This window comes from Odontesthes bonariensis, chromosome 3 (assembly GCF_027942865.1).
Source record: "Odontesthes bonariensis isolate fOdoBon6 chromosome 3, fOdoBon6.hap1, whole genome shotgun sequence".
NCBI classification, from domain to species: domain Eukaryota; kingdom Metazoa; phylum Chordata; class Actinopteri; order Atheriniformes; family Atherinopsidae; genus Odontesthes; species Odontesthes bonariensis.
In genome coordinates, this window is record NC_134508.1 from 1,125,522 (window position 1) to 1,141,799 (window position 16,278).

Here is a 16,278-nt window from a genome sequence, read left to right on the forward strand (position 1 = left end):
GAAACTGAACTCTGGGCAAACTTTAGAGAAAATAAAAGTCAGTTTTTTTGGGGTTTTTTAAAGGCAGATTCTGGTTTAACCCAAAACAATTCTTTACTGGTAGTGGAGCCGATATAAAGTCATCTTCCTCTCTCCAGGTTAAGCCCAGAGAAGGTTACCTGAAGAAGTACTGCAACCCGAAGAAGAGTCAAGGCCTTGAGCTGGAGCAGATAAAGCTGTATGGCCGTCAGATCCTGGAGGTAAACGCGCTCGTCTGTTTTTTTTTTTTTACTGCCTGTGGGCTCAGTGCTTACTCTAACCCTAAAGCTAACCATAACCAGAGGTGGGTAGAGTAGCCTAAAATTATACTCAAGTACTGTTACTTCAGAATAATATGACTCAAGTAATTATTTGGACTTTTTACTTTTACTTGAGTAAGAGTAAAAAAGTTCTTGGTGAAAAAACTCCTCGAGTACTGAGTAACTGTTGAGTAACGTCTGATTTATTTGTTAACACAAGCATTCAATCAGACAGACAAAAATACTAAATAATCATCTTTAGGCAAATTAGAGTTCATCCAGTTGATCAAATAAATTAAAATGAATGAATTAATTACAAAATAGCTTAAATTAAAATAATCCAGGTAAATTCAAGAACTTCAATAAAAAATAAAAGAGACTTAGGAAATGTTTAAAACATATGTAACCCATATGTAACCTAAAAAACAAACATTCACCTATCCATGGGGGGAAAACGAGTTTAGGAAACTTAGCGCTACATGTTTCCTCAAGTTAGATGTTGAGTTTCTGCTGAAATGTGCGTTTGTTTTGGTTGCCACAGAAGACACATAATGTAGCTGCTGTTTCTCACTCTTTGTAAGGTAAACATGCTTTCAGTATGAGGCCTCGTCTGCAGTCTTCATTTCCCACCGTTGGTTCTGACATTTTTCATCTGTTTCTTTGTTTGTTTGCTACGACTGCTAATGCTAAAGCTAACCCGTCCCGCCGCTGAGATCGAGTACGGTCACGTGACCAGACCGCACGGCTGCGTCTGATTGGTGGAACACAGTCAGGTGGTAGAGTCTTTGGTGGAAGTCTCTCTCTCTGTCAGAATAAAACATTAAAATGAGGCGTACGCGGGGGGATAAAAATAATGAGGCGTAGAATACCAAAGAGGTAAGAAGAAAAGTAACCAGCTCATTGTAGCCTAATGTAGCGGAGTAAGAGGACAGCTTCTGCTGCACACATCTACTCAAGTAACAGTAAAAAGATAGATGGATAAGTACTTTATTCATCCCAATTTGGGAAATTATTGTGTTGCAGCAGCGTACAGTATAAAATATATGTAAACAATTAAAGGAAAAACAAGCAAATAGAATAGAATAAAAATAGAGAGTAAACATTAGCTATATACAAATCTGCAGTATGAAGAGTAGGTTAAATAATAATAATAATAATAATAGTAATTATTATAAACATCAGTAAACTAAATGAAAACAGATTTGTACATTTAACAATAAAGGTAAAAATAAATAAATTTAACTGAGCAGACTGAACCAATAAGAAATATAGGGTGAATGGATAAAATAAAGGGTATATAATATAAAAGTATAGGGATTTAAAACTACTCCTAGAAATATAATGTTTTCAAAAACTTACTCAAGTAAATGTAACCCGTTACCACCTACCTCTGACCATAATAACCAAACTTTAACCATGACAACCAAAGGTTAACGTGTAATAAATCTGCATGTGTGTTCAGGGTCTGAAGCTCCTCCATGACAGCGGCGTACTTTTCGGTCACCTGCACGCCTCCAACGTCATCGTGGACGATGAGGTGTGTCGTTTGATAGACGTGGAGAACGGCCTGCTGGGAGTTCCCTCGATGCTGCGACCGGCTTTCACGCAGCTCAGGAAGATAAACGTGTGTGAAGTGGTTTGGAGTAGCTGGGATTAGCTAACCCTGAGAGAAACAAACACACATTTGTCATCTCAGTAAATCGCTCTGATCACAGGAGAAGTTTAAAGGGGAACTCCGGGGCGTTTGAAGCGCATTTCCATTGCTAGAGGTTGTCAAATACTGACGGTAGGACACAGACAGGTGCAAATCGGCGCTCCCTGCGTTCAAGTATTTAAAACATTACAACAATACATGCCCAGTAATATTGTTGTAATGTTTTAAATACTTGAACGCAGTTTTTCTAGAGAAGATAATTGTTTTGTATATGGGATTATCGTCCATCGACTCTTTTGGGCTTTCACATGCGCGAGCCTACAACCAGCCGGTGAGTTACATGCTGTTTATAAAGTTGTTTTGTAACGTCCCCATGCCAGTAATGTGAGAACCATGCATATGGTTTTGATGGTAAGGCTTGTGACTTTATTGTCGGATGGTTTATAAAGTGGTGTGACGTTTCTGCAGTGTGCAAGTTGTTGTTTTACGTGGAAGGGTTAGCTCTTGCCCTTTGGCCACCACGTATTTGGCTAGCATGACAGGCTGTGCGAACAGCGCGATCGCCGCACAGGGAGCGCAGATTTGCACCTGTCTGTGTCCTACTGTCAGTATTTGACAACCTCTAGCAATGGAAATGCGTTTCAAATGCCCCGGAGTTCCCCTGTAAGTCTGAGAAATGCTAAAAAAAAGAGGAGTTACTGTTAGATTTTTGGATTAAACATCCACTGTCTCTTGCCTTGTGTACACTAAGAGCGACCTACGCTAACTGAGCGCCGGAAATCATTATTTCTCTATGGAGGGTGAGCGAACTGAGCGACCAGAGCGGATTCCAGCGATTAAACTCAAGCTAATATTATGGTAATGAGCTATGACGCGGTTCGGCGAAAACCAATGACAATCCACAGATTGTAGGGGTCCGACAGTTCGCGGAAACAGACGTGTAAACTTTGGTTCCTATCCAAACAATAGTCGTTTAATCCTGAGACTGTTGCAATTGCCGTGTCGAGTGCTTCAATACAATAGTGTAGTAACCCCACGCATACCTTTCTCACTGAAGTTAAGTTTTATTTCGGATTTTATTTCGAAGTTAGTTTCTTTTTCACAGCTGCCTCTGCTATTCCTGCTCTTCTCAGGTGTCCCTAATGTAGTTTTACATCATTTGTAACGTTATGTATATCTTGTATAACAAATTGTAAATAACAACACGTTTATTCGTGTCCCTGCCCTCTCTTTCCTCCTTTGTTCTTTTTCGCGGGGCCTTTAACTCTTTCGGTGCCAAAGACGTCTATAGACGTCAGTTGCGTTTTTTAACGGAGCGGGCTGGGGGACAATCTAGCGGAGTTCGTCACTAAATCTTAGGCTTGTAAACACTAAACAGAGAATATACTGGCAACATTACCCGCAAGATGGCAGCAGTGCCACTATGCACAAAAAAAGAAAAAGCGTGTTTTTTGGGTCAAACAGCTGATTTTGGTGAAACCAACCTATGTTCTACTGTCTATTACTAAAGGACTGAAAATGGTAGAAACAAACTTTTTTTTCCTGATCAAAGAAGAGAGTCTACTCTTTCGTTTGGTAATTTCGGTGTGTACATAGTCATAAGACACACTTTTCTGTGGGTCTTGGAAAATCAGTCAAAATACTGAAAAACACTTGGCAGTATGGGTCTCTCTGCGCTGAAAATGGCTGGCAGCCAATGAGTTAAAAATTGAATATTCTAAATGTGACGTCACAAAGCGAACAAAGCAAATTCTCAAGCGAAGCTTCTCCAGCTACCTCCGCTACCAGGCAGCGTAGGTCGCCCTTGGTGTACACGCAGCATCAGGTATAGAAGTCAGTTTAGTTGTTTCATGGTTTATGACATGAGCGATATACGTGTGTGTGTGTTAGACCACAGAAAGCATCGACGTCATCTGCTTCGGACATTTACTGTACGAGATGACGTACGGCCGACCGCCCGACAGCGTCCCCATCGATGAGTACCCCACCGCCCCCTACACAGCTGTGGGTCTGTACACACAAATACCCTCATAAATACACTTCATTTGTAAACCCCGCGTCCTCTTCATGCCAGATGTTTGAAAGGTGTCTGCAGTATACATGTCTCTGTGTTCAGTGTCCGTGCTGCAGTCCATTCTGTCCACAGAGGCCTGTAAGAGCGGGATGCCCACGGTGTCGGCGCTCATCCAAACACCGTGAGTTCCTCTCTGTTTACCTCCGGTGCTTTTATTACATGACACTCACACTCATTTGAACAGTAGCTGCTACATTCTCAGTTTAATCTGCTGCTGGTTTCATGACCAAGGGTGTGTTCAAAGAAGCAGGTTCTACATATCCAGGGTATCTTTGGGTTAGCTGGCTAATTTATGCCTTCCATAACCTACAGAACTTTGTTAAAAAAAGATTTTTAACTGCTGACACCCTCTCACATCTAAAGTCAACGTCACTGGGTTCTAAGTCTCAGACTAAAGAGTTGAAACCTATTTATTTGATTTATTTATTTATTTTTTACAGTTAAAATGACATAAGAAATAATAACCAAGATAATGTAAAGTGCAGAGAGAGGCAGGAAACCCAGATGGGCTTATTTAACCCACTAAGACACGAACTCTGCTTCTGCTTTAGATTTAAAAACACATGTTTTCCCATCAGTTACAGTTTTAAAGGAGGCATAATATACCCTTTGATGTCATTTTTTTAAAACAATTTGACACAATTTTATGAGGTCTTATTGAGCTTTAAGAGACATGGTCAAAAAAATACCTGTTGGTTTAAGCACTCCCTGTCTGAACCTGTTTTATCCACACAGCTGCAGGTTGTCTGAGTTACAGGACGGGACCGTTCAACTAGAAAGCTTCAGCTAACAAAGTAATGTGGGAAGAATAATGTTCATCTTTCACAAAGGAACAGAAATAAGAAGCTGGTGTACGTCACCTTCATTAGCTAAGCTGTTAGCGTTAGCTGCTACTAAAGGAACAGCAATAACTCCTTAGAAGCTGGTGTACGTCACCTTCATTAGCTAAGCTGTTAGCGTTAGCTGCTACTAAAGGAACAGCAATCACTCCTTAGAAGCTGGTGTATGTCACCTTCATTAGCTAAGCTGTTAGCGTTAGCTGCTCCTAAAGGAACAGCAATAACTCCTTAGAAGCTGGTGTATGTCACCTTCATTAGCTAAGCTGTTAGCGTTAGCTGCTGCTAAAGGAGAAAATAAATTGGTATTTAAACCAGGAGGAGTTATTTCCCTATTTCCATTTCCCTGCTCTGAAGTTCAGGCTCTGAGAGTTGGAACTGATCCCTCTTTGTGGCTCAGCTTCTTCAGTCCAGCGTTGAACTGGGAAAAAAAATACCAGGGTTTTTGGGGAGTTTTACACTTACCCTAATATATCGTCCCAGGAACAGAAAGAATGGATTTTTACATATATCACCTTTAAAGCTCAGTTTATTCTCCTATATTTGCTTTTCTAAAGAGAATTTCCTTATCTGCTCATGTTGTAGTCGACACAATGTAGCGAAATAGAATGTTTGTACAGTTCGTTTTGGCTTGAAAGGCAAATAAAAAATTCACCTGGAAACTGACTGTTCCTGCAGAAATGCATGACTATGACTTTTTTTTAAGTTTCTTTTTTTATTTCAAATTGAATTAGAAATCAGAACCTTTACTGAGTCCCATTTTGTTTCTTGCAGGCTCTTCAGTGATGTCCAGTTCAAACATTCAGAAAAACTCCAGATCAAGGTGACAGGCTCAACTTGACTACCATAAACTCAATTAAATACTACACTAAACATATGTATATATATTTGGCTAAATAAATAAGTTTATATGATGATAAATGCTACAAATGCTTTAATATACAAATGAGTGGAACGGTCTTTCAGGTTGTCATGGGAGTCCTGTTTCAACATGGCCACAGGGACCGGAAGTCGGCAATGCTAACAGCGTTAGCGGCTAATTTAACTTGTAGTCGACAGCCTCAAAGCGCCATTAAAATTATATTTTTGTTCAAACTTTATAAATAACTACAATACTTTAAGCAGACCAATAAGTGGCTAAGAGAACACAAACTGTCCCGGTATGTTGAATTAACAAGCTATCCGTATTAGCGCTTCGTTACCGGAAGTGCCGTTTTACTACTTCCGGTTTCAGACACCATCTTTCTGGAGTCTGCAGCACAATAATTAACCAGTTTGGGGCAAATAAATAGGGAGAAAATGCAGGAAATATGCAGGAAAAGGGGAAATAATAGAAAGAAAAAAAAAAAAATGTTTGTTGAAGTCAAAATAAAATAAATCATTTGTAGGTAATAAATGGATTGATACGATATAATGGAAAAAGAGATACTAGTTAACAAAGAAAGAAGTTAAATATATTTCAATTAAAATAATAAATTCAATTCAAAAGTGAGTGAGTGACAAAGTAAATAAATAGCAACGTTAACACAAGCGTAAATGAATGAAAGTGTAAATTAAAGCAGAAAAATTTATTAATTTTGAATTTTATTAAAGTATTTTAGCATAAATTGTTATTTCATTTAATTTTAATAGCATTTATTAAATATTTCAAATATCTGAACCCTCCTCTTCCTCTCCAGGTTCCCAGCAGGCTGAAGGAGGCACTGAAGACGGCGAAGGAGAATCTGGAGAAGAGGCTGCATGAGGAGCAGAAACTGGTGAGTCATAATTCTTCTTCTCAGGCAGATCTTATTGATTGAAATATTGAATTAATTATTGATAACATCATGAGGGGGCACAGAGGGGAGCGAATTCAGCCTTTTTCCTACAGTAACAATTGTTCTTTTTTTAATTTAGCACATGCAGACTTTTTATTATATGTGTGCATTTATGATTTTCTTTCATTTTTCCTATTTAAAATCTTTAATTTATCATTTTTTGTTACCATTTCCCCCACATTGTCGGCACACAGAAATAATTCTTGAGAGATATGAAGCAGGTCACGGTCATTCTGTTGTTGTTTTCTCTTTAAAGCAGTTTGGGTTACGGTGCGGCCTGATGTAGAGGATGATTTTAAGGAATTGATATTTGATTGCAGCTCCACCAGCACCGGAGGCTGACCCGAGCTCAGTCTCACCACGGCTCTGAGGAGGAGAGGAAGAGGAGGAAGATTCTGGCGAGAAAGGTCAGCACCAAACAATCAACAACACGAAGACGCAACAACGACCACAGCTGTGATCAAACCTTCCATAACGAAGACGTGTGTTGTTTATCTGCATGTGTTAAGCCTCAACTCTCCCACCTGAAACAGTGTTTGTCTTTGCAGAAGTCCAGACAGTCAGCTTATGAAAATGAAGAAGACATCTCTGTGAGAAACAACAATAACTCTGGTAGGTCACTGCTGATATTTACCCAGACAACTGCTGTGGAGGTCTTCAGATGCAGACTGTGAACCAAGGCTTACTCTGGTGGAAACAGACACTGAAAGTTCCCAGGAAACAGAAAGCAGAACATGGGGAAGCTGCCCCAGTCTGCTGTGAATGATCTGCCCTCATGGCCTTATCAGGCACAGTTTAAAGTTTTTATTTAGATGTGAAAATTAGTCCCTAAGTGCAGGTTTAGTCATCATTTTACTAATTTTCCTAGAAATTAGTAACTAAAACACAATAATTACAGAACTATTTCCCTTTCTTTGAAGGGTGTAAAGGTGTTGGCAACACAGTTAATTAACTCATCTGCCAGTGAGTCTTTTTTATCCACAGAAACCATCAAAAAGGTGAATATAAAGGTAACCGGAGCTAATGAACTTGGGTAGATTAATTTAATAATTCAGACAACAACAAAAAATAAACCCAAATAGTTGATGATTTAATTTACTTGCAGAGTAGCGTGTGTGTCTTGGTTAGCTTCCTTTTAGCATGCTGGGTATTTCCAGTTCATTTGAAAGGTGGGTGGTTAGTTAGCTAAGTAAAGAGTTAGTTGAGGTGTTTGGTTAATTTGGCAGTTAGTTGCAGATGTTAACCATCTGCACTTTTTGTTTAACCCTGATATTGAAGTCAATCAATCAATATAAACGCATGTGGCGTATATCCCCGAGGTTTTTGAAAAAAACACTAGAGAAGTTTGTGGACTTTAAAGCTTGTTTTGAAGTACTTTGCCTTCTGTTATGTACATTCCCGAGTCTGAAGCTGCCCGGGAGCGCCTGGTTTGCTGAGGTACCGCAGTTTACGACTTTGGTTTCCAGCCCTGCACAACAAGCTTTTGTTTTTTCATGGCGTCTTTGTGGCTCATTCAACAAAACAACGAATTAATGTGCGAGGCTGTGCATGTGCAGGGCTCACACAGAGCTTTGTTTTCACGACAGTGGAGTTATATCAAAGTCAAAGAGCAAAAAAAAACACCCAAAAATTTGCCAGATGTCATGTTGTTAGCATCTATGTTTGCGGCTTCTCGTCCTCTATGAAGCTAATTATGACTTTGGGCGATACATCTGCTCCTTTCCTACTCTGTGTTATTACATTTCCTCTCTGCCAATGCAACCGTGTGTTTTTCTGCTGTTGGAGAGCAAAACAAAGGCTGAAGTTATTACAGAGAGATTAAGGTTATTAAGTTAACCCGTGGTCTTTCACAGCATTTTAAGACTGCTGCTCTGCTCTAGTATAACCTTGATTTTTATAACCGCTGCATCTGGAAACCATGCACATAAGCTAAAGACGAGCTGTGTGCTGTGATTTCTTTGTATTTGCATGTATTTATATGTAAGATGATGAAGCAGCGGATGACTCGGATCTGTTTTTAAGGACGAATGTTAGAAAGTTTATCCTGAAAGTCATCAGATTTGTCACTGGCAGCTTCTGCTTTTTAGTGTCTGAAAAGTGGTTAAATTTAGCTCTAAGTAGGCAGCGGTTGCTTTCAGACCAACCGGTCATCTTCCCGACTCAGGGACTCAGTTTGGAACAACAGAAGAGTAGAAACCTCAGTGCTGACACAATAAAGTTGTAAAAGCTCTGAGCTCTAAAAGCTACGGAAGAGTATTAGGGCCAGGCATAAGAAAAAATATTTATATTTTGCCTGTCGAGAATAAAGTCAAATTTTCAAGAAAACGACATGTCGACTTTATTCTCGACAGGCAAAATATAAATATTTTTTCTTATGCCTGGCCCTAATACTCTTCCGTAAAAAGCACCGCATGTGTCCTGAATAAACATTTATTGATCATAAAATATCACCTAAAAGACCCACTGTTGCCTCTTTTTCTTCTTTTTCTTCTTCACGTGTGCTGATTGATGTTTTTTGTTTTGTTTTTTTCTTCTTCACGTGTGCTGATTGATGTTTTTTTTTGTTTTTTTCTTCTTCACGTGTGCTGATTGATGTTTTTTTTTGTTTTTTTCTTCACGTGTGCTGATTGATGTTTTTTTTTGTTTTTTTCTTCTTCACGTGTGCTGATTGATGTTTTTTTCTGCTTCACGTGTGCTGATGTTTTTTTTTGTTTTTTTCTTCTTCACGTGTGCTGATTGATGTTTTTTTTTGTTTTTTTCTTCTTCACGTGTGCTGATTGATGTTTTTTTTTGTTTTTTTCTTTTTCACGTGTGCTGATTGATGGTTTTTTTTGTTTTTCTTCTTCACGTGTGCTGATTGATGTGTTTTTTTTGTTTTTTTCTTCTTCACGTGTGCTGATGTTTTTTTTTGTTTTTTTCTTCTTCACGTGTGCTGATGTTTTTTTTTGTTTTTTTCTTCTTCACGTGTGCTGATTGATGTATTTTTTTTGTTTTTTTTCTTCTTCACGTGTGCTGATGTTTTTTTTTTTGTTTTTTTCTTCTTCACGTGTGCTGATGTTTTTTTTTTGTTTTTTTCTTCTTCACGTGTGCTGATGTTTTTTGTTTTTTTCTTCTTCACGTGTGCTGATGTTTTTTGTTTTTTTCTTCTTCACGTGTGCTGATTGATGTTTTTTTTTGTTTTTTTCTTCTTCACGTGTGCTGATTGATGGTTTTTTTCTTCTTTTTCTTCTTCATGTATTCTGATTGATGTTTTTTTCTGTGCACCTGCAGGTTCTGGAGCCAGCTCCCCCCCCACATGCCCCTCCTCCCCCACTCCCCCATCCACTACAGGTACGCCTGCCTTTTCATCTTCATCTGTCTGTCTTTCTGTGTGTCTGTCCAGCTTCCTGTTTCTCTTTTGTCCGTCTGTCTCTGTTCGTCTTGGAGAGTGTCAGACAGATCCTGCAGCGCCCCCATGTGGTGCCCACCTGCCTTTCATGTGCTCGGATAAACAACATGTTTAACATCTTTAAGTCAGACTTTTTAAACGTGTCTGTGTGATGATGAAGACTTGTCATTAACTGGCCTTGTCTGTCTGTCTCTTCACCTCTATCTCATCATGTGCTTTTCAGACAGGTATCTGACTAATACTGCAGTGTGTTAGTGACTCTGCTGGGAGTCCAGCTGGAAGCAGGGTGGAAACACAGATGCTTTATTTTAGATCCAAAACATCACATCTGACTTTTCTGATTGATTATAGAAGAATAACATCAGTTTCCAACCCTTCTTTCATCCTCTCCTCTCCTCTCCTCTCCTCTCCTCTCCTCTCCTCTCCTCTCCTCTCCTCTCCTCTCCTCTCCTCTCCCTCTCCTCCTGGTGATACTGTGTAAATGATGGATTTACTGAACAGATAACAGCCATCTCCTTTCTCTTCCTCCCGTGCTGTCTCCACCATAGAGCATGCACCATTCTGACCGTGTCTTTGGGTAAAGTAAAATAATTCTGATGTTGTTGTTGATGATGATGATGATGATGATGAAGGCAGCTGGTGTTTTGTAAAGGTGTCGTACACCCTGACCTCTCAGCAAGCTTCTGGGCGGAGTTCATGATAATAATAATAATAATAATAAGAAGAAAAAAGCAGTGTTGTGAGCCAAACAATCACAAGTAAATAAATAAAGGACGAGGTCACATGAGTTTAAGAAGTGATTTAAAAGAAGTTATTGATTGTGCGAGCCTAAGTGACTCAGGCACGTCGTTCCAAAGTCTGATAACAAAGGCACAAAATCTTAAAATCAGTCCTAAAATGTCCAGAGAGGCGGCGCAGAGCAGCCAGGATGGAGCTGATGTTACACCGTCTGTTAGAACCAGTGAGAAGCCCGGCGGCTGCTTTCTGAGCTGCAATAATCCAGCCTGGGGAACATGGTGCTGGGCTAACTTTTCCCAGATCTGGGGGGTGGGGCAGGGGCTTTTATTTTGGAGAATGTTGCAGAATCTGGACACGTTTATTTTAAATTATTTGTGTGGGTGGAACATGAAGCCTAAACCGACACCGAGGTTTCTGTTTCAGAAGCGCCTGGATCGTTCATAATGAGGTCGCTGGAGTTTTGGGGGTCTGAACGCTATGAGAATGATGTTGCTGATGGCATTCAGACGTTCAAATGTGAGGCCTCTCAGCTGAGTGTATCTGTGTCGGTGTGAACCAGAGATGGGACCAAGTCACACATGTGCAAGTCTCAAGTCTTTGCTTTCAAGTCCCAAGTAATTTTTTCAAAGTCAAAGTCACCTTATTATTGCAGTTTTACCTGCAGAATCTGATCTTAATAAAGTGAAAAGACAATATATAATAACTGTCAGTAAACATCATTGGCCAATGTGTCCAACCTGTCCACCCCGTATCATATCAAGCTAACGTTAGCTAACTACTGACTAGGCTAACAGGATAATATTAGCTAATTTGACGAGCACTTCCTGGTCAGAATGGATCTTCGAATGACGAACAAAGTTCAAAGTTGTCGTCTGGCTGTCCGAGATGTTGATGCCGCATGTCTTGCACTGTGCTGTTCGTCTTTTGCCGTCAAAATGGTGATTACGAAAGCCGAAGACAATGGCCGTGTTCGAAACCGCATTCTTCTCCTACTTCTCCTACTAACTTTCTGAGTTAGTATGCGAGTTTGAGTAAGCAGAAGTTCCCGGATGCATACTAGATTCTCCTAAATGTTGGGTATGCATCATGAGGTTACTACTCATACTCAAACTACCCAAGATGCAACGTAACGTGACGTCGCTGATCGTCATTTCCTGTCAAAACGGCAGTTTCAAGCTAGCTACAACGAGGGTAGGTTCACTTCCTGTTTTCAAAACAAAAGCACCAATTGTTTGGTAATGGCTTTCCCTATGATAAAAGGCAACGGGTATTTTATTTTGTGAAAATAACAGGAAGTGCGTTGCTCACTGCGGCTAGCTTTAGCAGCGCCGAATTCGTGGGAACAAAATTGTAAACAGCCGGTATTTTGTCAGGTTTTCAACACGTTGGGGATCTAAACGACTACTTTCTCACCTGAAAATGTTTCAAATGTTGCTAAAGTTTACAGAGTTTAGAGCTTAAGAGAAATCAGCTTCAGGCCGGCTGATTTCAGCTCGGGCAGGAGCGAAATGCATTGTGGGTAAACGCTCTGCATACTGTCTGATCGATGAGTATGAAGTATGGAAGTATGCAGTATGTAGTATGCCGTATGTAGTATGCAGTATGTAGTATGCAGTGTGTAGTATGCAGTGTGTAGTATGTAGTATGCAGTATGTAATATGCAGTATGTAATATGCAGTATGCAGTATGTAATATGCCGTATGTAGTATGCAGTATGCAGTATGTAGTATGCAGTATGTAGTATGCAGTATGCAGTGTGTAGTATGCAGTGTGTAGTATGCAGTATGCAGTATGTAGTATGCAGTATGTAGTATGCAGTGTGTAGTATGCAGTGTGTAGTATGTAGTATGTAGTATGCAGTATGTAGTATGCAGTATGCAGTATGTAATATGCAGTATGCAGTATGTAATATGCCGTATGTAGTATGCAGTATGCAGTATGTAATATGCCGTATGTAGTATGCAGTATGCAGTATGTAATATGCCGTATGTAGTATGCAGTATGCAGTATGTAATATGCCGTATGCAGTATGCAGTATGTAATATGCCGTATGTAGTATGCAGTATGTAGTATGCAGTATGTAGTATGCAGTATGTAGAATGGAAGTATGCGGTTTCGAACACAGCCCATGACTCTCGGTCCCCCTCCCGCTGACATGTTGATCCTGCGCTCCTACCGGGTAATCGATATTATTTTTTTAATAATTAATTTTATATTCAAACTGAATAACACTCAAGTCGAGTGCTGAGTCTTTAACTTCCAAGTCCGAGACGAGTCTCAAGTCTTTTCTTTTTTTGTCAAGTCACCAAAACAGCGACTCGAGTCCCCATCTCTGGTGTGAACGGATACAGAACCGGTGCAGAGTTTTCTGTGAGATCTGACCGAACCATGTTGAGTTTGAGTTGAGTGAAAAGAAGGTAAACCCTGACTCATTTTTAAGGTTGTGTGAATCCTAACCTCATGAAGTAAAATCATCTGGTCCTCACCAGGTGTTAAACTGAGGTAAATACAACCTCCGATGGGCAAAACACATTTTACACTGCGTTAGATATTTATTCAACACAAACGGAGTGTAGTTGGCACTTTAGCCTGAAAGCGAGGACTAAATGTGTTCTGAAAAGATTCCGGTCTTCACTTTATGTGCTTGGGAGGTCACCTGATCCTTTTTTATCCAATCAGATGGTCTCTTCTGTGTAAACCAAAAGGCTTGCCACAGGGTGTACGAGCATCTTTACAGAAACCTCACAATCTGCAATGACTCGCAGACGTCAGCAGCAGCGCAGCTCCTTGCTGCTCTTTCATTGGAGATTGTGATCGCTCTGTTCCGTCTGCATGTCTGTCTGTCTCTGTCTGTGTCTCTGTCTGTGTCTCTGTCTGTGTCTCTGTCTGTCTCTGTCTGTGTCTCTGTCTGTGTCTCTGTCTGTGTCTCTGTCTGTGTCTCTGTCTGTGTCTGTGTCTGTGTCTCTGTCTGTGTCTCTGTCTGTCTGTGTCTCTGTCTGTGTCTCTGTCTGTCTCTGTCTGTGTCTCTGTCTGTGTCTCTGTGTCTCTGTCTGTGTCTCTGTCTGTGTCTCTGTGTCTCTGTCTGTGTCTCTGTCTGTGTCTCTGTCTGTGTCTCTGTCTGTGTCTCTGTGTCTCTGTCTGTGTCTCTGTCTGTGTCTCTGTGTCTCTGTGTCTCTGTCTGTGTCTCTGTCTGTGTCTCTGTGTCTCTGTGTCTCTGTCTGTCTCTGTCTGTGTCTCTGTGTCTCTGTGTCTCTGTCTCTGTCTGTCTGTGTCTCTGTGTCTCTGTCTGTCTCTGTGTCTGTGTGTCTCTGTGTCTCTGTGTCTCTGTGTCTCTGTGTCTCTGTGTCTGTGTGTCTCTGTGTCTCTGTCTGTCTCTGTGTCTGTGTGTCTCTGTGTCTCTGTGTCTGTGTGTCTCTGTGTCTCTGTGTCTCTGTGTCTCTGTGTCTCTGTGTCTGTGTGTCTCTGTCTGTCTCTGTGTCTCTGTCTGTCTGTGTCTCTGTGTCTCTGTGTCTCTGTGTCTCTGTGTCTCTGTGTCTCTGTCTGTCTGTGTCTCTGTCTCTGTGTCTCTGTGTCTCTGTGTCTCTGTCTGTCTGTGTCTCTGTGTCTCTGTGTCTCTGTGTCTCTGTGTCTGTGTCTGTCTGTGTCTCTGTCTGTCTCTGTGTCTGTGTGTCTGTGTGTCTCTGTGTCTCTGTGTCTCTGTGTCTCTGTGTCTCTGTGTCTGTGTGTCTCTGTCTGTCTCTGTGTCTCTGTCTGTCTGTGTCTCTGTGTCTCTGTGTCTCTGTGTCTCTGTGTCTCTGTGTCTGTGTCTGTCTGTGTCTCTGTCTGTCTGTGTCTCTGTCTCTGTGTCTCTGTGTCTCTGTCTCTCTGTGTCTCTGTCTGTCTGTGTCTCTGTCTCTGTGTCTCTGTGTCTCTGTGTCTCTGTGTCTCTGTCTGTCTGTGTCTCTGTGTCTCTGTGTCTCTGTGTCTCTGTGTCTCTGTGTCTGTGTGTCTCTGTGTCTCTGTCTGTGTCTCTGTGTCTCTGTGTCTCTGTCTGTCTGTGTCTCTGTCTCTGTGTCTCTGTCTCTGTCTGTCTCTGTGTCTCTGTGTCTCTGTGCTGTTTGCTGCTTTGGTTCAGTGTCACAGTGAACATTTGGCAGGTTGTTGAACACATCTGAACTCATTTCCCCTCAAAGTCTCATAGAGCCGACGCACAGTTGACCAAAAGCTTCGGTTAATTGTTTTTTTGCTTCATCGCATTTTCAGATAATTCTCTGTCCACATAAACGGCTTTCAGTTGGGTTTTTAGCGTAGGTGTTGGGTGTTATCTGCGACTTTTTTTAGTTATTTGGAGGTCTGGGCTCGTTTTTATCTAACATCAAAATACCAAAAAGTGTATTTAATTTAGGGATCTTCCCCAAAACCAATCCGAATGATTTGAAATTGAGTCTTAATCTGATTCTCTGTGTGATGGACACGATCACACGCTGCCTCTCCTCCTGGATCTAACTAAGCAAGTAGATAAGAGCCTCTCATTGGACAATCACTGCAGCGAATGCTGCTGAAATCAGAGCTGTGATTGGCTGACGGGGAGAAGTCTCCCAGCAGCTTCACATTCTTACAACTTTGAATCAAATGACTTCTCACTAAAGCTAATTATGTGTACAAAGATGTAGACTTAAAGCCTTAAAAATAGGGCTGGGCAACGATTAAAATGTTTAAACTAGTTAATCACATGATTTCCCTGATTAATCACGATTAATCACATTTGTACGCAGAATCCAAAAATGAATCCAAAAGTAGCGTATAGCTTTTAGCATTTAGCTTTATTTTAAATGTGCTGCCATATGAATGAAAGTGCCATAACATTTGTTGTGCAAACACACTTTTAACATCAGCATCTTTCTGTAGTTTTTATGTAGAAGCCTCGCTCCACTGTCTGTTTCCTTGAATGACTTGCTGCTATCAGTTGTGTGTTTTGCCTTTAAGTGATATTTTAGACTGGAACTACTACGCTGAGAAGACAATTCAACTTGGCAGTGTTTACAGATGACTTTGGTTCTGTCGACTCCGCCGTCTGGAAGAACTTTAACATGAAAATGGCCGAGTAAAAGTTCCGTACCCTTCTCCATGTTTGGTGGATCCGCCGATTACTTTCTTTTCCTGTTCCACAGCAGACAGCAGCAGACTTTTACAGAATAAAAGCCTGTGAGCAACAGACTTTTACAAAATAAAAGCCTGTGAGCAGCAGACTTTTACAAAATAAAAGCTTGTGAGCAGCAGACTTTTACAAAATAAAAGCCTGTGAGCAGCAGACTTTTACAAAATAAAAGCCTGTGAGCAACAGACTTTTACAAAATAAAAGCCTGTGAGCAGCAGACTTTTACAAAATAAAAGCCTGTGAGCAACAGACTTTTACAAAATAAAAGCCTGTGAGCAGCAGACTTTTACAAAATAAAAGCCTGTGAGCGACAGACTTTTACAAAATAAAAGACTGTGACTTTTACAATAATAAAA

At 40.6% G+C, this 16,278-nt stretch overlaps 1 protein-coding gene across 2 annotated transcripts in view; it reads left to right on the forward strand.

Moving 5' to 3' along the window:
* pxk (PX domain containing serine/threonine kinase) overlaps positions 1-16,278 on the forward strand; it is a 44,957-nt gene that overhangs the window by 23,890 nt on the left and 4,789 nt on the right. The window contains exons 9-18 of one of the 2 annotated variants that reach the window (XM_075460049.1): positions 138-239; positions 1,741-1,902; positions 3,823-3,940; positions 4,049-4,127; positions 5,617-5,665; positions 6,522-6,599; positions 6,980-7,066; positions 7,208-7,271; positions 9,930-9,989; positions 10,596-10,624. In XM_075460049.1, coding sequence (XP_075316164.1) covers positions 138-239; positions 1,741-1,902; positions 3,823-3,940; positions 4,049-4,127; positions 5,617-5,665; positions 6,522-6,599; positions 6,980-7,066; positions 7,208-7,271; positions 9,930-9,989; positions 10,596-10,612 — 816 coding nt within the window. In that variant the 3' untranslated portion in view covers positions 10,613-10,624. The remainder of the gene's footprint in view (positions 1-137; positions 240-1,740; positions 1,903-3,822; positions 3,941-4,048; positions 4,128-5,616; positions 5,666-6,521; positions 6,600-6,979; positions 7,067-7,207; positions 7,272-9,929; positions 9,990-10,595; positions 10,625-16,278) is intronic. The other variant, XM_075460048.1, reaches the window with a different exon arrangement.